At 44.1% G+C, this 20,822-nt stretch overlaps 1 protein-coding gene across 5 annotated transcripts; it reads right to left on the minus strand.

Moving 5' to 3' along the window:
• Nucleotides 3,951–19,911, minus strand: TP53INP1 (tumor protein p53 inducible nuclear protein 1). 5 transcript variants are annotated; one of them, XM_005689227.3, is made up of 5 exons: nucleotides 19,740–19,904; nucleotides 16,738–16,855; nucleotides 13,280–13,538; nucleotides 12,337–12,697; nucleotides 3,951–8,822 (listed from the first exon to the last, which is right to left on the minus strand). In XM_005689227.3, the coding sequence occupies exons 3-5, from the start codon at nucleotides 13,389–13,391 to the stop codon at nucleotides 8,573–8,575; spliced, it is 723 nt and encodes a 240-aa protein (XP_005689284.1). In that variant the 5' UTR covers nucleotides 13,392–13,538; nucleotides 16,738–16,855; nucleotides 19,740–19,904; the 3' UTR covers nucleotides 3,951–8,572. The 5 variants fall into 5 exon arrangements, with proteins under 5 accessions (XP_005689284.1, XP_017913730.1, XP_017913729.1 ...); XM_018058241.1 differs by having other exon boundaries at nucleotides 16,738–17,618; XM_018058240.1 differs by lacking the exon at nucleotides 19,740–19,904 and adding an exon at nucleotides 17,488–19,316.

Consider the following 20,822-nt stretch of genomic DNA (forward strand, 5'->3'; position numbering starts at 1 on the left):
CAAAGACACAGAGCTCGTCTTACTATAATTCTCAAGTGTGTTATCATCCATGGTCTAATGAAACAGAGGCAGAACCACTAAAGGAATGAAGGAGAGCAAGATAGAAGGATGCGCCAGAAGCCAGGGACCGGGGAGCAGTCACACTCTTCTCTGGCTGGTCACCTGAGACCAGGGAGCAACTGTGTGGTGGGTGGGCCAGCGCCTCTTATTTCCAGGGCAGCAACGGGAACCAGCCTTCAAGAGCTCAGTATCTTGTGCCTGGCATGTCCGCTCCCAAGGAAAGGGCTAGGGCCCCCAGCTTCTGGGGAGGGACAAGGAGGACTGGGATGTGGTCCCTGGAATTCCTGACAGCACAGTTTGCTCTGACTCCCTCTCCTGCCACCAGGGGTTCTCCACTTCAGTTGCCTAAAAATCACAGGGAGCTGGGAGAACCCAGATTCCTAGGCATCCTCTGGAGATTGCGATTCAGTAGATCTGGAATAGAACCAAGAAGCTGAAAACCAGTTACTTAGTTTCATTGAAGTGTTAAATACAACAGGGTGTACACAGGGAACAGTGTATCTTCTCCAACCCTGGCTCCTAGAGCCCAGGTCTCCCGCACTCTCCCGTGACTTCCTTTCTTCACATTTCAAGAATCGTTCCCATCTGATGTGTATGGCTACACATCAGCTGTCGCTGTTACACAGCAGTGCATTGCACGAGCGCACCAGTTTATCCAGCCTACCATTGGCGAGTGTTTGGGTTGTTTCCAGTTTCTGGCTGTTGGGAAAAAAATGCTGAAATGAAAGTTCTGGGACGTGAGTCCTAATGCACAGAAGCACACATTTCTGTATGGTCTGCGCCTGGAACGGAGCTGCCAGGACACAGGTTGTGTCAACAGTAGACCCACCTCCGCTTGTCATTGTCAGTGTTGAATTTCTGCCAATCAAGTGAATATATAATTGTATTTCATTACGGTTTTAATTTGCATTCCCATCATAATTAATGAAGTTTAGCAGCTAGACTCTCTTTCAGAGGGCTTGCCTGATTGTTCAGGCCATGCAGGAGACTCTTTCGACCTTAAAATCAGCCGATTAGGGACTTTATTACATCTACAAAGTCCCTTCACCTTTGCCATATTCTGTTGGTTAGAAGCAACCACTGGTTCAGCCTTCACTGAAGGGGAAGGGATTACAGAAGCTGTGACCTTGCTCGGGGTCACCTAAGTGTGTGTCTGTGTCATGGGGTGTGAAACTGGCTCTCATTATCCACCATATATTCTGTTCATATGTTCAGTCCTAATATACACACAAAATGACAGAATTGCTAACTCATACCTTTGTGAGCAGCAGACGACTACTTGGCTTATTTGTCTACGGTTCTTTTCATCTTAGCCTTTTATTAATAGTGCCCATTCAAAATGCTAATTTCCAGTTACTTAACCACACCTTCAGTGTGGTTATATTCTCATCTGTAATAGGTCCAATTGTAATTGGTTCCAAATTTGAGATTCCTCCTTCACACACCCCAGTTGATTTTCGTCTTTTATTTTGTGGGGGTGCTGGAAGCATTACTATGGTTTCTAAAAGCCAAAACTGTACAAAAGGCACACTCAAGAGAAATGTTGCTCTTTCTTCATCCCAAGGAACCTGTCCCAATTCCTCTCTTTGGCTTTTTTGCCTGCCCTCTGAAGGTTTAATAACTTCCCTGATGGTTCAGACAGTAAGGAGTCTGCCTGCAATGCAGGAGACCCAGGTCTGATCCCTGGGTTGGGAAGAGCCCCTGGAGAAGGAAATGGCAACTCACCCCAGTATTCTTACCTGGAGAATCCCATGGACAGAGGAGCCTGGCAGCTACAGTCCATGGAGTCGCAAAGGGTCAGACGTAACTGAGCAACTTCACCTTCTTTCTGAAGGTTTAGCTGCTGGTTTATTCTTCCTATATTTTGTACAAATGACTGGATACATGTGTGTTTTCTTATATTCCCTTCTTTCTTGCATACAGGGTATCTTACTTTAAATACTCTTTTGCACTTTGCCTTTTTCCCACTTCAGAGCCTCAGAAATCACTCCAAATCAGTTCATAGACTTGATCTCATTTTTTAAACCAATGAGCATTGACTACCATTATGCAATGTACCACAAGATTTTCAACTATTCTCTTATGTGTAAACATTTAGGTTGTTCCTAGCATTTTGCATTTTACAGACAGTGCCACAGTGACTAGTCTTCTGGTCAGTATAAATTCAAACGTAGGAACTAGATAATCTTAGCAGATGTCAAACTGTGGAACCCTGAGATACCCATCTCTCACAAGCCCGTGTTGCTTGTCGCCTTCATTAGACTCCGTGCAGTCACTGCCCTTGAGATGTGATGGAGCTGATGGATTCCCCTGACGTTCCAGTCACCAGGAAGTGGGCCTACTAAAGACTCAACAACGACCCTCCACCTGCCCCTCCTGGGTAGGTGCTTTCATTTCATGCTGCTCCATCCCACAACTTTCGTGACCTTATTTTCATCTTTGGGGTCGCCACTTTTCTTCACCTCTGCCCCCAATCTTTTCATCTCAGCTGAGAGTTTCAAGAAATAACAAAAATGTATCCTGCAGTAAGCTACTGTTCTAGAATGCCGATCTTCCTCAAAGACCCCTTCACACTAGAGTTATTCTTTGTGCTTCCTATTCAAGTATTCTGAATGTTACTGGCCTTTAAAAACTAGAGTGCCAGAGGAATTCCCTTGTGGTCCAGTGGTTAGGGGACTTCCCTGGCGGCTCAGATGGTAAGGAATCAGCCTGCAATGCAGGAGACCTGGGTTTGATGCCTGGGTTGGGAAGATCCCCTGGAGAAGGGAAATAGCTACTCACTCCAGTATTCTTTGCCTGGAGAATTCCATGGACAGAGGAGCCTGATGGGCTGCAGTCCATGAGGTGGCCGAGTCACACACGACTGACGCTCCAGTGGTTAGGATTCAGTGCTTTCACTGCTGTGGCCCAAGTTCAATCCCTGGTTGAGAAACTAAGGTCCTGCAAGCTGTGCAGCATGGCAGAACAGAAACCGAAGCGAAAGAACTGGAGTGCCACAGCGGGACATCAGTGGGCCTCAGGGGTACTGTCCTGCAGTGTTTACATAAGACTGTCTGCATTTTTCTGGGAGAGGAGCTATTAAGAATTCAACCAAGCTTGCTGAAAAAAGGCTAAGAACCAGTATATTAAATTCTGTATTTTTTTTTTTTTTTAACACAGATTGGCTGGAGGGAAAATGTTCTGGCTGGGATCATTCTCAAATTCATGTTCAGGTAAATGATTATTCATTTTAGCTGAAAATTTTTAATTTATACAAGTTTTTTTAAAAAGTAAAGTACATATTAAATATATCTTTTGGACAAGTAAAACTAAAAAGTATTCATTTTAAGACAGCATATTGAAAAGCAGAGACATTACTTTGTCAACAAAGGTCCATCTAGTCAAGGCTATGGTTTTTCCAGTGGTCATGCATGGATGTGAGAGTTGGACCATAAAGAAAGCTGACCGCCGAAGAATTGATGCTTTTGAACTGTGGTGTTGGAGGAGACTCTTGAGAGTCCCTTGGACTGCAAGGAGATCCAACCAGTCCATTCTAAAGGAGATCAGTTCTGGGTGTTCATTGGAAGGGACTGATGTTGAAGCTGAAACTCCAGTACTTTGGCCACTTGACGCAAAGAGCTGACTCACTGGAAAAGACCCTGATGTTGGGAGGGATTGGGGGCAGGAGAAGGGGATGACAGAGGATGAGATGGCTGGATGGCATCAGCGACTCAATGGACATGGGTTTGGGTAGACTCTGGGAATTGGTGATGGACAGGGAGGATGGGTGTCCTGCAGCCCATGGGGTCGCAAAGAGTTGGACACGACTGAGCGACTGAACTGACTGACTAAGTAAGTTGTACCTAGTTTTTAAGACTAATGACCATAAAGATAAAAGAATCTGACAAATGTGAAGGCAAAGGACATTTTTTTAATTGACAGATTAAAAACTGTAACTCCAGGTAGTGCAAAATGTGCCACTGAGCCCAATTACAAAGAGCTGGTATTGGTGCGCAATGCTCAAGCAACGCTACACTTATGTTTTGGCAAAGTGCTGTATTGTTTAGTCTGTGTATAAAACTGACCATCTATGAACCAATCAGTACAAAAATTTTCTATAAAAACAGAAAAAAAAAATTTAGACAGTGGCTCAAGAAAACAAGCTGCCATTTATGCATAGATTGATGTACAGTATATAACCTAACCAAATGTCCCTTTTAAGTTTTCAAGTTGTTGCAAAAAAAAAAAAAAACTGTCCAGAAACACATCAAGAAGGCAGAGTACAACCTACAATACTCTTTAGTCTCTAGAACAGATGCCCTGCCCTTGAAAAGCAAATGTGTTCACAATTTTACTTGAGGGAGGAAAAAATAAACACCAAAGCCACTTAAAATATAATAATACACACAATTACTGATTAAGATTTCCAAACCTCTGGAGGAAAACACAACCAAAAAAGTAAGCAAAACCACTCATACACACCAAGCTTGGAAACAGACACGTCTAACCTCCCCAAGCACTGGTTTGGTTTTTAGAAGTCAACCTAGAAAACAAACACTAAAACTTCAGGCAAACACAGAGGAAAAATTGGGCATTTAGCAATTACACAATTTAAAAATATATTTTAAGAAAAACTGTCAGTGACACACAAAACATTATCCACTTAAGCTGCCTTCCTTGGAATAGTAACTTCTCCTCCCACGTAAAGGATACTGTTGCAAACAGAAAAAGATATACTTATCTGTATGCTTTCCAGGACTGCCTTCTCCACCCCAGACCACTGCAATTGGTGTCAAATTTCAAGTTAAATTGGTACATGGCAAGGCAGACACCACTATATTATGTAAGTTTTCTAAATAAAGCATTTTATATAAAACTTTAAGCATTAAAATAAGTAGATAAGAATGCTATTTATAATACATCAACAGGGCTGATGGCAGTGAAACCATCCATGATAGTGGCCCAACTCTTCAAAGAATTTAACCAGTATGTATGGGACTTATAAAATATAAAGGTAATTGTAAGGTAACATTACAAACATATGCTAGTATCTCCAGTACAAGGAGCAGTCTCTTAACTGATTCTAAAAACAAAGACTAATAATTGGAAACTCTTATTAAACTTTTTCCACTAAGCTATTTAAATTTAAATGTCTATCTTCTAGAGTCCTTTTTTGTTTTGTTTCCAACTCAAAGAAGATGAGAAAAAGAAAGATATCCTTCTTTACTCTTTTTTCTTAAAAGAGTATATAAGACAATATATTTCTTTGAGGAAGAAGAGAAATAGCAAAGACACTCAGATTCAGTGAAGACACAAAGATTACAAACCAGTGTACTACACAGATTTGAGAAGCAAAAACATTAGCCAATGCTGAATGGCCCTCTGAAGTTGAACGTAAACTGTCATCTCTCTAGAATCAAAGTACTGATACAACAGAGAAGGTATGTAAACAGAAACAGTTTGCATCGGAACTGGGAAAAAATGCACAGGAAATCAATGTAAAAAAAGCTCCCTGGAACAGCAAGTAATAATTCCAATCACTCTGCACCTTCTGCAAAAAATTCCCTACCCTCCGCCCAACCCAACCATATAAATTCCCACAGAAGATAAATAATGGGTGGTTAATCTTCAACTTATGGTGCAGTACATAATCAAATTATTTGAGGAAGAAAAGTAATAAACATAAGATATACATCATAAAATGTTTTAAAAATGAAACACACAAACTTTGAGAAACATGGTGCATTATAAACACTAAGAAACTCATTCACGAAGTGCTGCTCTGTGCAGCACACGGTCCAGACTGTTCAGTTCAGAACCAGGGTGCTAAACGCAAAGGGGTTTTATTTCTCACTGCTGGAATTTTTAAGAAATATGCACTAAAGCACACTGTAAACCATTTATATTTACAACAGCAAAAATAATTAACTTATAATAAGCTGCATTTCAGCCCTGTTTCAAAGAATACTTAACAGGTCAATAGCACTCTGTTATTATTGGTCTTGTGAACCTGCACATAGTCGATCCCTAACACACGTGATGACCAAGAACTGCATTAGGTGACCACTTTCTTCAGTTCTTACATGGGCCAGTTTTAGACAGAAGCCTTAGACACTGATGCAGAAACCACAGTGTGATATCACAGATACGTGGTAGGCCTTACCCTGAAAAAACGCTGAAATGACTGAAGTTAATTGTTTTCCAGGTACAAAGCATACAAAACCTGGCTCGAATAAGGTAAACGAAAGGTCAGTAACTGATAGAGATGTAAATGTATTTAAGGTATCAGGAAATCTGAAAAAATAATAGTTAAAAAAAAAAGACCATTGCAATTTTATATACAAATCTGTTCATGCCAAACAAATTCTCATGGCTGAACTTCTGGAGCTCATGAGGTACAGCTTACATTTAGTACGTGAAAAAAAGAGACCCCCATGTATTCAGAGGCTTATACCTATGCTCAAGTTAGCAACATATGGCCCTTTAACAGTCATGGTATAAAACACACACACCTTCATGAACACTCTATCTCCCAAGGCTGGTAAACACAAACAGTAACAAAACAACTTCTAGCTCAGTTTGACAAAACTTAACAGACTTGGCCCCTAATGAGGAAAACAAATAAATAAAGGGGTAGTCGAAACGGAAGGGGACTAAGATGAGAAGGGGGATCTAGACCCTTGTTCTGAAGAGACATTCCTGGCCCTTCAGCACAGCCAGTAGTGGAGGAACAACCTACCACCCCCATCTAACTAAGCTATGTGACCTCTTCCGACTCCACACATCCCAATCTAGTCAGAAAAGAGCACAGCTCTTCACTGCAAAGTCTCCCATGGTTCCCTGCACCCAACTGCTACAGGGTTGCTGAAGAATAAAACAGGACTTCACGTAACTATATGCTGCTTTTTCCTTGACAACACTGTCTAGTCACGTACTCAATTAGGATTGCAGAGGAGAATGGAAAAATAAGCTATTTGATTATGAAGGTGATAGTATTATTGCTCTGTCAGTAGAATGTGCTTTGGATTGTAAATGTGTTTAACTTAATCTCAAAGGAAACAGGTGAGAGTGCAGATGGCTCAGCAAAACCCATCACAACTGCGAAAAAATAAAGTGACTGGCTAGACGTAAAGAAATAGGTTTTCTCTGCGTTCGTTGAGCTAACTGGCCTCGGTGTGACTCAAACCCTGCACCCTGGCCTCACGAGCACCAACACTTTGAAGAGGAGCTGTGGCCAAAGAGCTGCCCCGGCCCTGCCCCTTCACTAGACTCGGCAGAGAGGCCCTTGGAATTTCACACAAAGATCAGTTCAGGACAGCCCCACTTCAAATCAGTACACGGTCCTCACGACTGGGAGGGAGGTACATGTTACTACTCCCTCCTCGGTGGAGGTACCAAAGGCCAAAGTGGTTAAGGAATTTGCCTGAAGCCCAAGTTAAAAATATATATATATATATATATATATATATATATATATATAAACTCAAGGAAAAACTCAACCTGTCACTCTTCATTTAGATGCTGTGAATAGATGTCACCAGGAACGCCCTTCACCGCTGCTTGCCAGCTGGCAGAACAGGCTCCACAGCAGAGGATCTATCACTGCATCAGAAATACAAAGCCTCTCTCTTTTCCCCTGGGCAGATACAAATAGGAAGCCACTAGAGTGCAGGACACGTACTTCTGAATTTACAGCTGATGTGAGGTGGCGAGCAGGCAAAGCTGGCAGGAAAGGATCCAAACAGTGGACCAATGGATTACTTACAGATACACATTTCCCCAAATACAATTTCACAGGTCGAATTTAATCCCTCTGCATGTGAGACGGGCGCTGTTGTCCCACGATGCCGTAATGTCTGTACCACGTTACACAGTCACATCGGAATTATTGAATGCACTGTTCACTAACACTTAATGTACCTGAATTCCAAAATGAACTGCATGGCTAATCTGGGAAGTAAAAACCCCATACACACAGAAATAGATCAAGTTTTCTTCCAAAAGAAAGTTCAGCCATAATTCCATTTTATCTGTGGCAACCACATCACCTGTTAATGCTCATGTTAGTGTGTAAAAATGTATTCATTATATACAGAAAAGATTATCAAGTACTGGTCAATAAAGTGTTTGGCTGACCCTGAGAATAAATTTCTGCTTACTCAAAAGACTGATTAATACCAAATAAAATGAAATTGAAAGATGCCTATTCTCGTACTTGGGAAGAAACGTCTTTAAACTGCTAATTCATGTACACCTTAATAGATTTAAAGACCTTCCCAAACACTAACTGTATTGATATGTTCCCAAAAATATTCTGAAAAAATTTTTACAAAAAAGCAAATGTTAAGAGCAAGGCATTACGTGATACCCAGCATATAAATCTGGTTTTCAAGATAGTGTCTAAACACACCAATAAAACTATGTGATTGGTCATCTGTTGGCTGTAAAGAGACAGCAGCTTTACCATCCATACATGCACATGCCCACACATATGCACAAACTATGAGAAACCAACCAAACACGCTTCAGATTCTTAGTAATTGTACTGACGTGGGCAGGGCTGATGGACAGCCCAGCCGCTGTGCTTGACTTGCCGAGAGTGGCAATCTCTGGTAAGATTTTGGCGACGAAGGCTATTTCTGTTCAGAGACTGTCTTTCACTGTGTTCTTTAATCCACTGGGAAGGGCGAAAGCTCTTGGGTTGTTCCAGAAAAGCTGTATGAGCAGCGAGAGCTGCAACATAGCAATGAATGTGCTGCCCCATTTCATTCTCGGCGTCCACTCTGAAACAGAAAAAATTGGGCATGTATTACGTAACATAGCATGTTATCGATGAAACTGAAAAAGCTACTTGGCAATTCAATTTGCCACACCCATTTGTTTATGGTTGAATGAGAGCTCAGTGTCTCATGGCTGTCAGACACAGTTTTATTTTGTGACCACACTGATAACGGTAGAAAGAAGCAGCCAACTTTCAAATGAAATATGTGATAGAGTCCACCCAGAGGTGGTAAATTAAGTGAACTGTAGTTTTTAAAAAAATGCTTTACACTTTGAGTGAATTTCAGTTACACACCAAACACATTTATACATGTAGTTTGATTCTCACTATAACCTTAAAAGAAAACTATTTTAATTCCTAAATTTTACTAATCAGAAAACTCAGGCTCAGAGAGGTTAAGGTCACAAATATTAACTGACTCAACCAAGAATGTAACAAAAGTCACACTCCAAGGTTTGATTATGAGGCACTGTGCCAACAGCAGCTTCACAGACTCTATGTGTCTATAAGCAAAATGTTCTAGGAAAACAAGCTTTAAGTCTGAATTTAACAGAAACATGCATAAGGAAATTCTACTCATCAAAAAAAATTTTGTCTTGGTAAGATATCTGCTTATTACAAAACATAACTCTTTAAGTTTTAAATTTATATCACAACAGGCACACTTTGGAATGGTATTTGCAGAGCAATGTTATAAAGACCCTTGGAGAACACATAATCTTAATATATAGCTACAAATCATGTAATTACTATGTATTTTCTATATTAAAAGCTAATCAGATAGTTCTAAACTACATGAACACGTAATGAAGAACTTTAAGATTTTTAAGTGTTATTTTACACAGGAAGGCAGTTATATATTCTGCCTACAACTGCTAGAGGAAAACAGTTATATTTTTAATATATTATTTTTATTAAAGAGTAGAATTAAAGCTGGTCACATTAAGAAACTAATAGAAAGCAGTTAAAAACAAAACAAAGACAGTGGTTTTTAAAAGCTGGATGCCTTGAGTCCTTTGCCTTCCTGCTCAGACTGATAACACAATATCACAGTCTCAAATGAAACATACTTACTCTGTGCCAGTGAGTCTTATAAGCAGCTTTTCCTGGCCCTACAAATGTTAAATGGTGAACTATTAAATCACTAGTAAAGTTGCAAATGCTATTTAATTTTACTATTAGGAGGAGGTCAACTTTTCTTTATTAAAACTGGGTTACTATGGGTCATTAAAGGAACATGTATTACTTAAGATTATGATAGCACATAAACCTTCACATACAATATTTTATAAAGGCTAAAATGCAATTAAGTACATACTATGAAGCCTTCTTTAATTGTTAAGCACCTTACTTTTATGTGCTTTATGGTAATCTCTCCAAGGATATACAGGATGGAAATAATCTTAACTTTCGAAAAGCATATAATTTATTTCCTGCTCAGCAAATACAGATATTTACTACATAGCCATCTCCCTAATTTTGGTGACATCTGATTTCTATCTTGATTTAGTGGGCCTTTCTTATAAAAATTTAAAATCCAAATATAAAGATGTTAAAATTTTTTGGTTATTATAAAACTATAATAATTTACAGCACTTTCTTATGTTCAGAAAGAATTCATATAAAATTAGGTATGTCCATTTGATCCTTTATTTATAATTAACTACCTAAGTGTTATATCAAAACATATAACAATATACAGTGACAAACAAGATATAAAAAATGAACATTCTCACTGCATCAAAACTACAAACACTTAACCAGGTTCAATGCAAGGTCCTGAACTGGATCCTGGTTTGAACAAACTAGATGAAGTATTCTGGGCTTTAGTGGGCAAATCTGAGTATGGTCTGTATAGCTCACAAAGTAAAATTTTATTAGGGGGGAAAAAAAAAGTAGCAATCACTGCCTAAGGAAGCAGATTATAAAACAGTACCTATAGCTTGATCCCATTTAGGTTAAAAATGGTGTTATATATCCATGCATGGGCACATCCAGAAAATACCACCTGGAAGGATATGCCCTACAGTCTTGACAGTATTCATCTCTCAGTAGTGAGAAAAATGTCATTTAAAATTTAAAAATTTTTGCCCTTTCTAATTTTCTGCAGTGCATACTGACTGCTTCTGTTGTCTACAAAGCTGCTGAATATACATATGTAAATACACATACTTTAAATATTGAAAACATAAATATACAAATGCTAGTAACTTAAAGTGGCTATTAATCACACTAAATTCTCGAGTGGAACTCCTCAGGGATGAGATCAAAACAAAGTTAGAAGAATTTCTAAGAACTGAAGAAATTAATTTGAATCAACTGTTAAGCAATTAAAGAAATTAATTAAACCATCTCAAAAAATTTTATTTTAAACTTCTGTTGGAATGCCTGAAACATTAACCTCTTGATAAATTTATAATAGGGAATAAAGTACCAGGCAAAGTAACATTTCCCATCAAAGATCCAACCTAAAACAAAGCTTGGGTAACTATATAAGCAAATGTTTTTCAGTCTGGTGCAAGTGTATGTTTATCTTCATTCAAGAACATCTACAATATTGAGAGCTGAAAGTGTAGCAAACTCTGGTAAAGTTATCAGGTTAATGAGCTGCCTCGGCTTTGTTTGTATTTGGCAAACAGGAAATGGAGGGAGATACGCATCCAGTGGTCTGACTAGTAGAGTCAGAGCCTGGACAACTGAAAAGGCGGCCCTCTGGGTGACCTCACTGAACCACAGGAACACTGTGGGCGGCTCCAAAACCCGGGTCACCTGTCCTTTAACAGGTATGAAGGGAATTAAGTCAGTGCCAGTATCCTACAGATACCTTGATACCAGAGGGGACCTCCCACCAACATGCATCACAGACTAGCTGGACTTTGAGCCACTGAACGCAGCCATGGGCTTTGTTTTAGTGGGTGGGAACAATCTTGAATATAGTCCCTGGATAAAGGCCACAGACTTGTGAGTTTGTTCTGGGATGGATTACTGACTAGACACCCTCCCTGAACTGTTCCAGACGCTCAACCCATCTGCCATCCAAGCAGAGCCTTTCAGACCACTTGGGACACCCATATAACCACCAAACAGTATTTGGGTATGAAAGCTTCCCTCTGCAAGGCAGAAAAGAACTCTCTGAGCAATCTGCCATTTTATTTACCTCATGCTTCAGATTCCTCAGGTTTTCAAGGCTAAGCACCATCTGATGTGACTTAGTTAGGACTACTTCGAAGATCATGAGATTTATTTTAAGACATACCATTCCTGTCAAATTTGATACCCCAAATAATCCAGCCTATAAAGTGCCAGAGTTATATTCTAAGATACTTAGCAGAAATGCCACTCTTTTCTTTCCATTCAGTAGCAGAATATTACATACGAGGCAGCTCTCCATTACATAACTGGGGCCATGCTAGAACTAATTTTTTTGAAAATCTCAAATGAGTTCATCTTTTCATAGCATCACCCACCTTATACACTACACACTTTCACGAACGTCTGTGGAGACAGTAACGTACCTGGGACTGCCTGGGTTATGAAATTCCTCAGCCCCGCAGTGGGCCTCACTGAGGCTGGGGCAGGGCTCATGCACAGCATAGACGGACATGCTAGGGTGTTCAATGAGAAGGTTTTCCATAGGACTGGTCTCCACCTTGATAGTGGTTAATCCACCTGCAGTAAAACATGGGGGAGGGGTGATAAACCAGCTCTCCTCCATTGGACAGGACTCAAACTGGAGAAAGCAGGAGTCACTCGCATCAGCCAAGCACTCGAGAGATGCAGGGAGACAGGAAAAGACTGAAGGGCGCTCGGGAGGTGACTCTTCACTGATGTCTTCTTCCTCCTCATCCTCTGCTGCTGAGAAACCCGTGCAAGTGTCTAGATGGCAGTCCACACACGTTGTCGAAGTCCCGCGGGGTATGAGTGACACATTGAGATCATATCAGAGCACAGAAAAAGAAGAGACTGTTAGCTGATGCTCAGTCCTCCCTTTATTTAGATCAGACATAAAACCATTCATATTCACTCACAATGATCATAAAATAATTTCTGAGCACCTAGTGTGCGCGTGTGTGCATGCATGTGTGAGTATTAGGGGGAGGTGTATGTCATTGTACGCAATGGATTACGTTGGTTTGGCAGAACAGTTTTTAAGGTTGGTTTCTATTTTGCTGAGTAAACACATAATGCACCAAGTGGGTTACTGCTTGTAGAGGATGGGGGTTTCCTATAAAAGTGCCTCTGACTGGATCAGGGTATAAGAGCTGCCATACTGGAGAGGCTGACATCAGTGTCACTGACCCGATCATCTGGCACAGAATGCTTCATGCAATTTTTTTAGACAAATTCTTATTTACTTTTATGGCTTAAAAACCTTCAGAGTTATTGGTTTACTTATGCAAAAACTCGATAAGAGTTTCCACTTTTGCTATGATTATTAATGGCTAAGAATACCCTTACCTATGAAGTCAACAAGAATCCACTCATCATCTTCTTTCTCACTAAATTCTGGTTCTTGGTTTGAAGAAGTATTGACTTCACCCACAAACATTTTATTCAATCTCTGGAACATTTTTAAGGCAAGATTGAGACTTTGGCTGGATATCTTTGTAGCTGAGATTTCCAAAACCTGTCTTCGGTCAGCCTGATGCCGCTGACGGGATTAAAGTGCACACGGTGCTTATTCAACTTAGGCGAGAAGCTGGAAGAGTCATTATCCCTAAAATAAAACAGGAAAAAAGGCTATTTCAAATCAGCACATGTTTATATAACATGTACATCTCCTCACACCTAGAGAAAAGCACAGGCCTTAGCCTACAGCTTGGCTCTTCTCTTCTTTCAAACACAAGAATGCAGAATCTCTTTTTTACAAACATTAATCAAGTACTCAAATGCAACCTGTAAATATCTCAAAATGCGCAATGGAAGGGGTTCTTTTTTACATCTGTGCTTTTATAATAAGAGATATAAAAGTATATCCCTGGGTAACATATTTCAACTGAAACACTACTTTTCTGTAAGTAGAGTGAAAGCTACGTTTTCATGGTCAACTGGTCAGAAGCTGCCAACTGAGCCCGGCACTCCTCCTGGGTGCGTGTCCACTACCGCGCCAAGCCCTCCCCTTTCCCTGGCCCCCTTTCTCTCCTGCTCTATTCTTGTGTATGATTGTAAGCACACCTAATTCCATTAAAATCTCTAACTGCAGCACACTTTGACCTTCAAAACCATTCCTACGGCTGGCATGGAAAAAGTCACACTGTAGAGAACTCAGGTGGCCCAGCAACCAGAACTGAAAAGGACCACTGTGGCTGGGTGCAAAGGTGGCTTGTCTCCTACCAGGGTGAGGAAGTCACACTACTCCAAGGATGCTACCCCATGGAGTTCTGGTGAGTTCTAATGAGGAGCTCCAGCCTCTCCTGATCTTATTCCAGATTTATATATACCTATTTCTGCCTGGTTACCTGATGCGCAGAGCAAACCTAACAAATTACAAGATCTTTTCATTTTCCCCACAAACATACTCAGGCTCGCTGCCCGTCACCCTCCTTCTCAGGAAGGAGAGGCAGCAGTTATTCAGGCCAAACAGCCCTCATCCTAAACTCCCTTTCATCCACACCCCCACGCCCCTCACCCAAACTGGCAGCACGTCCTGTGGACTCTAGCCACACACATGCCTGGAATCCACCTATTTCTCTCCACCACTCTCGCTCTACTTGAAGCCAACTGGTTTGACTTTGCCAATCACCACCTCCTAGATGGCTTCCCTGATCCTACTCAGGCAAACTACTTAGCAAGGTACTTGGTACAGAGTTCTCAGTCAGTGTCAAATATTTGCTGAGCACCTGTCATGCATCAGGCCTAGTGCTCAGGGCAGGAGAGACAGCAGCGGACAAGGACCTCCCACAGCAAGCCCACCAACCCAGTGTGATGAGTGTCACATGAGGAGAAGTACTGGGGGTTCAAATCCACAGACAGGGGTCACAGAAGGACACCTGCAATCGTGACCTTAATCGTGAATGGTTGAGAAGCTCAAGAACGAAGTAGAAACAATGCCGTGGAAACGTGCAGATGAGTGAGAATGTGGCTCGCTTCCCTATGGCTCAAGATCCAGGTGGACAGTCTTGACAGCAGGCTTGGGGGCTACGTGAGGACTGGATCCTGCAAGGCGTTGTGTGCCAGAAGTGAAGGGGAGGGAGAAAGTCAAGGATGCCCTAGGTTTTCAGCCTGGCCAACGGGGTGAGGGGTTGGGGGGAAGATTGGTAGGATAGTTCAGTGGAAGAGGGACACAGCAGAGGTGTAGGCCATGTGCTCTGGACACAAGGAACTGGGGAAGTTGGCGAGTCCTGGGGATGTCTGTAAGGAGTTCAATCTAGGGCTCTGCAGTCCAAGAGCATGGTGTCTGCTGAGGGCAAGAATCTGGGAGTTAACAACACAAAGGGGGTGACAGAAACCATGAGTGGAGGAGATCATCCAGGGAACGTCAGCCCTGAATCCCTAACTTCAGACTCTGGATATTTCATTTTCAAAACAATCATCCTTAGCTATAAATGATGTGGGTCACATCTGCTGGTGGTGAGACTTCTGGTTCAAGTCCTTATATGTGCACTGGACGGCTACAACTGTTTGGCAGGCTACTACTCGTGTAGTACTACAAATATGTGTTTAAATAAATGACATGTGAATACTTCTGTGGTCACAATCTGTTATCCTCAGCCATTAATTATGAAAAACGGGTAAACAGGAAGTGTCACTTGCATAACCAGTCTTCCCAAAACCCTTCTGGAAAGCAATATGGCCAATCACATAGTCTGGAGCGCGAGGATGAGAACTCAAAGTTAACTTTATGTTGCATGTAAGAGAATTTACAAGAGAAGTGGGCTGTGTAGTTGGCTAGACTTGATTATCCCAAAAGATGAGCTATCCCAGGGCTGATGTGTATGTAAAAGTTTTGAGCATATGAGCTAGGAGGGAGAAAGGATACTTTAATCTTTCCCCCATTTCTCTTAAATTATTGGCCCCAAGTGCAGTTCTGGGTCTGCTGACCTAGTTGGATGAATTCTCCAGAGTGCCTGGCTGGACTCAGGCCCTGCATCAGCGAGAGCTGCTGGGTGGGGAGGGAACACCCCATGGGAACCCTAGCTCATCATGAATATGCCTCTATCCCCCAACTGTGGTCAGTCACTGAGGCCCAGGCCAGTTAAGTGGCAGCTACAAGGCAGCAGTCATGCCGGCACCACTGTGCTTGGGCAGCTGCAGGTTCCAAACTGCCCCCTCTTCCGTAACATGGAAGCCAGCCTAGGCCTGGAGCACATGCGGCTCTGCCCCGGGAAGGGTGTCTCTGGAGGAGCGTCCCCCAAGACCGCACGAGTCAAGCCTCTTTGGGTTTCCCAAAGTGAGGCTGGTGTGACTTTGCCAAGTTCCTTCGGCCCCGCTTTCTGTAGCTGTCCCAGAGGACAAGGAGCTGCTGGAGAGACCCCAGTACGCTGACACTGTTCAGTGAGGTGGCCTCTGGGAACATCAGGTGAACGATTATTTGAAATGCAATTAGACTGAAAAACTAAAAAAAAATTCTTTGGCTACATCACACGGCATGTGGGATCTGAGGGATCTTAGATCCCGACCAGGGATAAAACCCACGCTCCCTGCAGTGGAAGCTCAGAGTCTTAACCACTGGACTGTCAGGGAATTCCCTGAGAAACTAAATTTTAAATCTAATTTAATTGGGGGTATAGTAGGTTAAATAAAATATATTAACAAAATTAACTTCACCTGTTTCTTTCTCCTTAAGGTGGCTACTTAAAGATCCAAACCTCCATACAGAGCCCGCACTGCATATTGGACACTGCTGCTCTAGCGTCTTGATGGCCTATCTCCCCACTGACCCAGACTGTCCCTACCAGGCTGCTGCTACTCTTCACCTTGGCTTCGGCCCAAGAACGGAGGCTCTCCTTGGGGCTGGTCCTGTGCAGCCAAAGGCAAAGCAGAACTTCAGACTGCACTCCTCAGCAGGTCACAGGCTTTTTGATATTCACAACTCTAGGACAAAGATAAAACTAAGGTGAAAATTCCAGAGAAAGCAAGTGTCCTAAGGGGACAAATTTACAAATACAGCTCTGGAATTTAGCCAAGAGGTAGAGGAATGAAGGCAAGGTGGGGGGGAATGAAGGCAAGGCGGAAGGCGCTGCTGTTGTCCCGGGCACCTGCCAGCCTGGCAGTCTCACCCTGCTGGAGAAAAGAAACAAAGTGTCTGTGCCCCAGCACTTCAAGGAGGCAGCTTGGCCTCTTACGCTTGGCTCTAAATACCTCCATTCCCTCCCTTCATTATAAAATGAACCAAAGCGCATTACAGAAAGTTTAGAAAATCAATAAGGAAACTGTTACTCCATACTTTATTGCAATCATTGTTAGTACACTGCGTATTTTCTTCTACCAATAGTTTTTTTTATCACAATTGTAGGCCCACAATTTTGTATCCTGCTTTGTTACTTAACATTTTATGATCAATATTTTTCATGTGACATGAGTAGAAGTGCTCTGTGAGCAGAGAAAGGTGGCTGAGTTTAACACCCATGGGGTAAAGCAGTCTAGTTTGAGAACTTAGAAAAGGAGTTACTGGGCTGGGAAGAGTTTATTGGTATGATTTCTCATTTTTAAGACAGGCAACCAACCTTGAGGCCACGTGGCTCTGGAGTTAGCCTGCTCGGTTTGAAATCTTGACTTTGCTCCTCAGAACTTGTATGTATGTAGGATATACAGTAACTTCTCAGTGCCTCGGTTTTCTCATCCCTAAAATGGGGAGCTAGGGCCAACATGAGGAATAAGTGTGTATCACTTAGAAGCAGGCACACAGCAGGCACCTAGTAAATGTTAACCACAAGTTCACTTCAAACCAGGTGTATGACTGTGAGCAAGTCACTTAGCATCTGTGGGTCTGAGTGTCTTTATTGGCAAATGTTCCTATAGTCATCAGAGCTGTGATTTACTCAGTGTTTATTGTATGTGACAGATCTGAGGCACTTATTTGTCCCATCTGACTAATAAGGAAACTGAAGCTCAGAAATTAAGTAACTTGCTCAAAGCTCAGAGCTGTTCAGGAGTGGGGCCTGCGTTGGAGCGGAAGTCTCTCTGGTTCCCAGGACCTTGCGCTCTTGCCCCCTACCCTCAGTGCGGGATGTCTCAGGTTCCTTCCAGCCTCAACTCTGGCTCTATGAACTTTGGAGAACTGCACTTTTCAGTTGGTTTTGGCTGCCAGTAGGCGGCTCCAAAAACATTTTAAATTAAAAAAAAAAAAAAAAAAAAAAAACCACCACAACTTTGATGATTTAACTCCTAACTATGTGTACAGTTGTGGCTTCTTGACAGTTTCGAAATATCAGGTGGCCAAACTAACACATCATCATCAAAAAGCAGCTCAAAATGATCTCTTTATCCCACCCTCTCTCACTAGTTTAGAAGAATAAATGTGCTGATTCAAGTACTTTTACATCAATTTTAAACTGTAGAAAAACCAAGCCAAGAAAGTTGTCTTCGCTTGTTCCACTCTATCCAGCCTACTCAACCAACTACAAGGAGGTTATTCTCCCCAGGATCCACCAGGTTGGCTCTGAAGCCTTGAATGACAGTGAACAAAGACAGCAATAAACAGTAATTCACAGCCTGTTAACCCTGAAGTTTGAAAGTAGGACCATTCCCAAGAGAACTATGAGCAATCGATGAAGCATTCACAGAAAAGAACAAAAGATAAAGATACAAAAACAAACCAGACCTTAGTCTTAGAAATTAGCAAGGTCCTGGTTCCAGGCTGGAACCTTCGAAAATTATGCTGCCAGTTTAGGGTTATAGTGACCGTGCCTTAAAAGCAAAAGCTTCCTAGCGCTTTTTGCATCTGCAGTGAAAAAGATATTTCAGTTACCAAGCAAGTGATTTCCAGATCTTGGGGCTCCTCATTATTACCTCTGTTCAACCACCCCAGGGGACACTTTACACTCCCCTTTCTCAAAACTACTTTGTCCTCAGAAAGGGTTCTTGTCTCAATGATGGAAAGGGGGAGAGGCCCTCCTCCTTAATCTCCTCGAAATTGGAATTAACACAGGAGACAATGAGCAGATGTAATTAGGAAATACAATTAAAAAAGAAAACACACAAGGAATCCCTACAGAAAACTCATCTTCAACTTGAAAACACCATTTCCTTCTACCTGGCTGTGTGGTCTTGAGTAAGTTAAGTCCATCTCTCTGGGCCCTCAGGTTTCCTATCTGTAATACAGCCTAACTTCACAGGATTATTGTGGGAATTGAGTTAATGCACATAAAATCCTCACCGAGCCTGTGGCCCACACTAAGCACCCAATGAGCGTGCGTGATCAAAATGATGAGGATTTTAACTACGATGAGAGATAAAGTGCCTACTACAGGTGCAACCTCCACCAGTGATAGGTAAGTAAGATCAAAGCAAGAGTCAAGGAACCTGCCAACGACGGGCGGGCGAGCGCCGGTCGCGGGGTAGCGGAGCCGCCGCGCGCCGGGAGGGCTGGCCGAGCAGCCGAGAGCCCTGGCGGCTGCGCCCCGGGGCGGCGGGGGCCGCCGCGCTCGCCCCTCCGGGGCCCGGGGCCCCCGACGCCCAGTCCTGGGCGGGCAGCCCCAGTCCAACGGCGGAGGGCAGGAGGCGGAGTGAGGAGGAGAGAGAAGAGGAGGTCTGTCCCGCGGCAGCCCCGGGAAAACAGGCCACGCTCGGGGTGGGGGGAGGCAGAAACCAAACACCCAACCGGCCGCCCCGCGCCCGCGCGCACCCCCGGGGCCGCCGAGGTGGTGGGCTGCCGGCCCGCGGGTGCGAGTGGAGGCCGGGGTGGGGCCGCACCGACCGCGGCCCGAGGGGCGATCCGGAGCGAGTGGCTCTGGACGCCGGCCCCGCCCGCACTTACGTGGGCCCGACCCGCGGCCGGACGGGCAGCGAAGGCAGCCGGCGGGGACCCGCGCGCGGGCGGCTGAGGTAGCTGCGGCTCCCGGACGGCGGGGCGCGGGGCGCTGGGCCGCTCCAGCCCTCCTGAGGCCGCGCCGCTGGCCACCGCCGGCGCGTCCCGCTCCTTTTGTTGTTGTGCAGCCTCGGAACAGCTGATCCGCCGCTGGGCCCGCCCGTCGGGCCCGCCCGCCCGGGCGCCCCGCCCCGGGGCGGGGCCAGGCCAGGCCCCACCAATCAGCGGCGCGCGGGCCCTGGGGCCACCCTGCGAGAGGCTGTCACTAACGCACGTGACCTGGCGCCGGGCCGGGCGATGCTCCGGAGCTAGAAACAAGCCCGGGCAACAACGCCGGGGCGCCCAGCGGGGAGAGAGGGGCCCGTGGAAGGCGGGGGTGCTGGGGGCTGGGCCGGGGGCGAACCAACGCGGAAACCCGCCCCAGAGGGTGAGGACCAAGCAGACCTGCACGCCGAAAAGAAGAACCCTGACCCCAGCTGTCCCTTTGGCCGAGCGTCTGGGGGCACACAGGGACACAGAGTTGCTGTGAGAGGAAAGCTAAGGGCCTTGGGAGTGATGGAAGCCCAAGACGGTGAGGCAGGCCCGCTTCACGTCTTGGCCGTCGTGGGAAGGAAGGGCTGGGCCCCGTGGGTACAGGCGTGCCGCCCACCCAACCTCCTTAAGACCAGGAGCCAGGCGCCCACCTTGCTGTGGTCGCTGACTCTGGGGGCTGACTGACCTTGTCTACTGGCTCGGGATGCAAGCCGGCGAGGCAGAAGAGGCCCGTGAGACCAGAGGTTGAAGGCAGAGACGCCAGGAGACTGTAGGCTCTCAGCTCCAGAAGACAGGAGAACGCGGAGGAAGAAGACGGGGCCCCGTCCAGGCTCTGCTCTGACCCAGGAAGCCGATGGCCTCTGTTCTGGTGTTTACACAGCACAAAACCATGGGCTTTTACCAGAGGCCTGTCTTGCTCACCCGGTTATTTATAGTGAGAGGAATGTAAGACAGGGGGCTTGAAAATATTTTCCAAACCAAAGCTCTGTCCGGTATAGA

This window comes from Capra hircus, chromosome 14, assembly GCF_001704415.2.
Source record: "Capra hircus breed San Clemente chromosome 14, ASM170441v1, whole genome shotgun sequence".
Lineage (NCBI taxonomy): Eukaryota > Metazoa > Chordata > Mammalia > Artiodactyla > Bovidae > Capra > Capra hircus.

Coding starts and splice junctions, on each gene's coding strand:
- TP53INP1 (XM_018058242.1), bottom strand. CDS start 13,391: ATGTTCCAGAGATTGAATAAAATGTTTGTGGGTGAAGTCAATACTTCT. Junction 12,698..13,279: donor GATTCTTGTTGACTTCATAG/GTAAGGGTATTC, acceptor ACTGCCATCTAG/ACACTTGCACGGGTTTCTCA. Junction 8,823..12,336: donor CATAACCCAGGCAGTCCCAG/GTACGTTACTGT, acceptor TTTCTGTTTCAG/AGTGGACGCCGAGAATGAAA.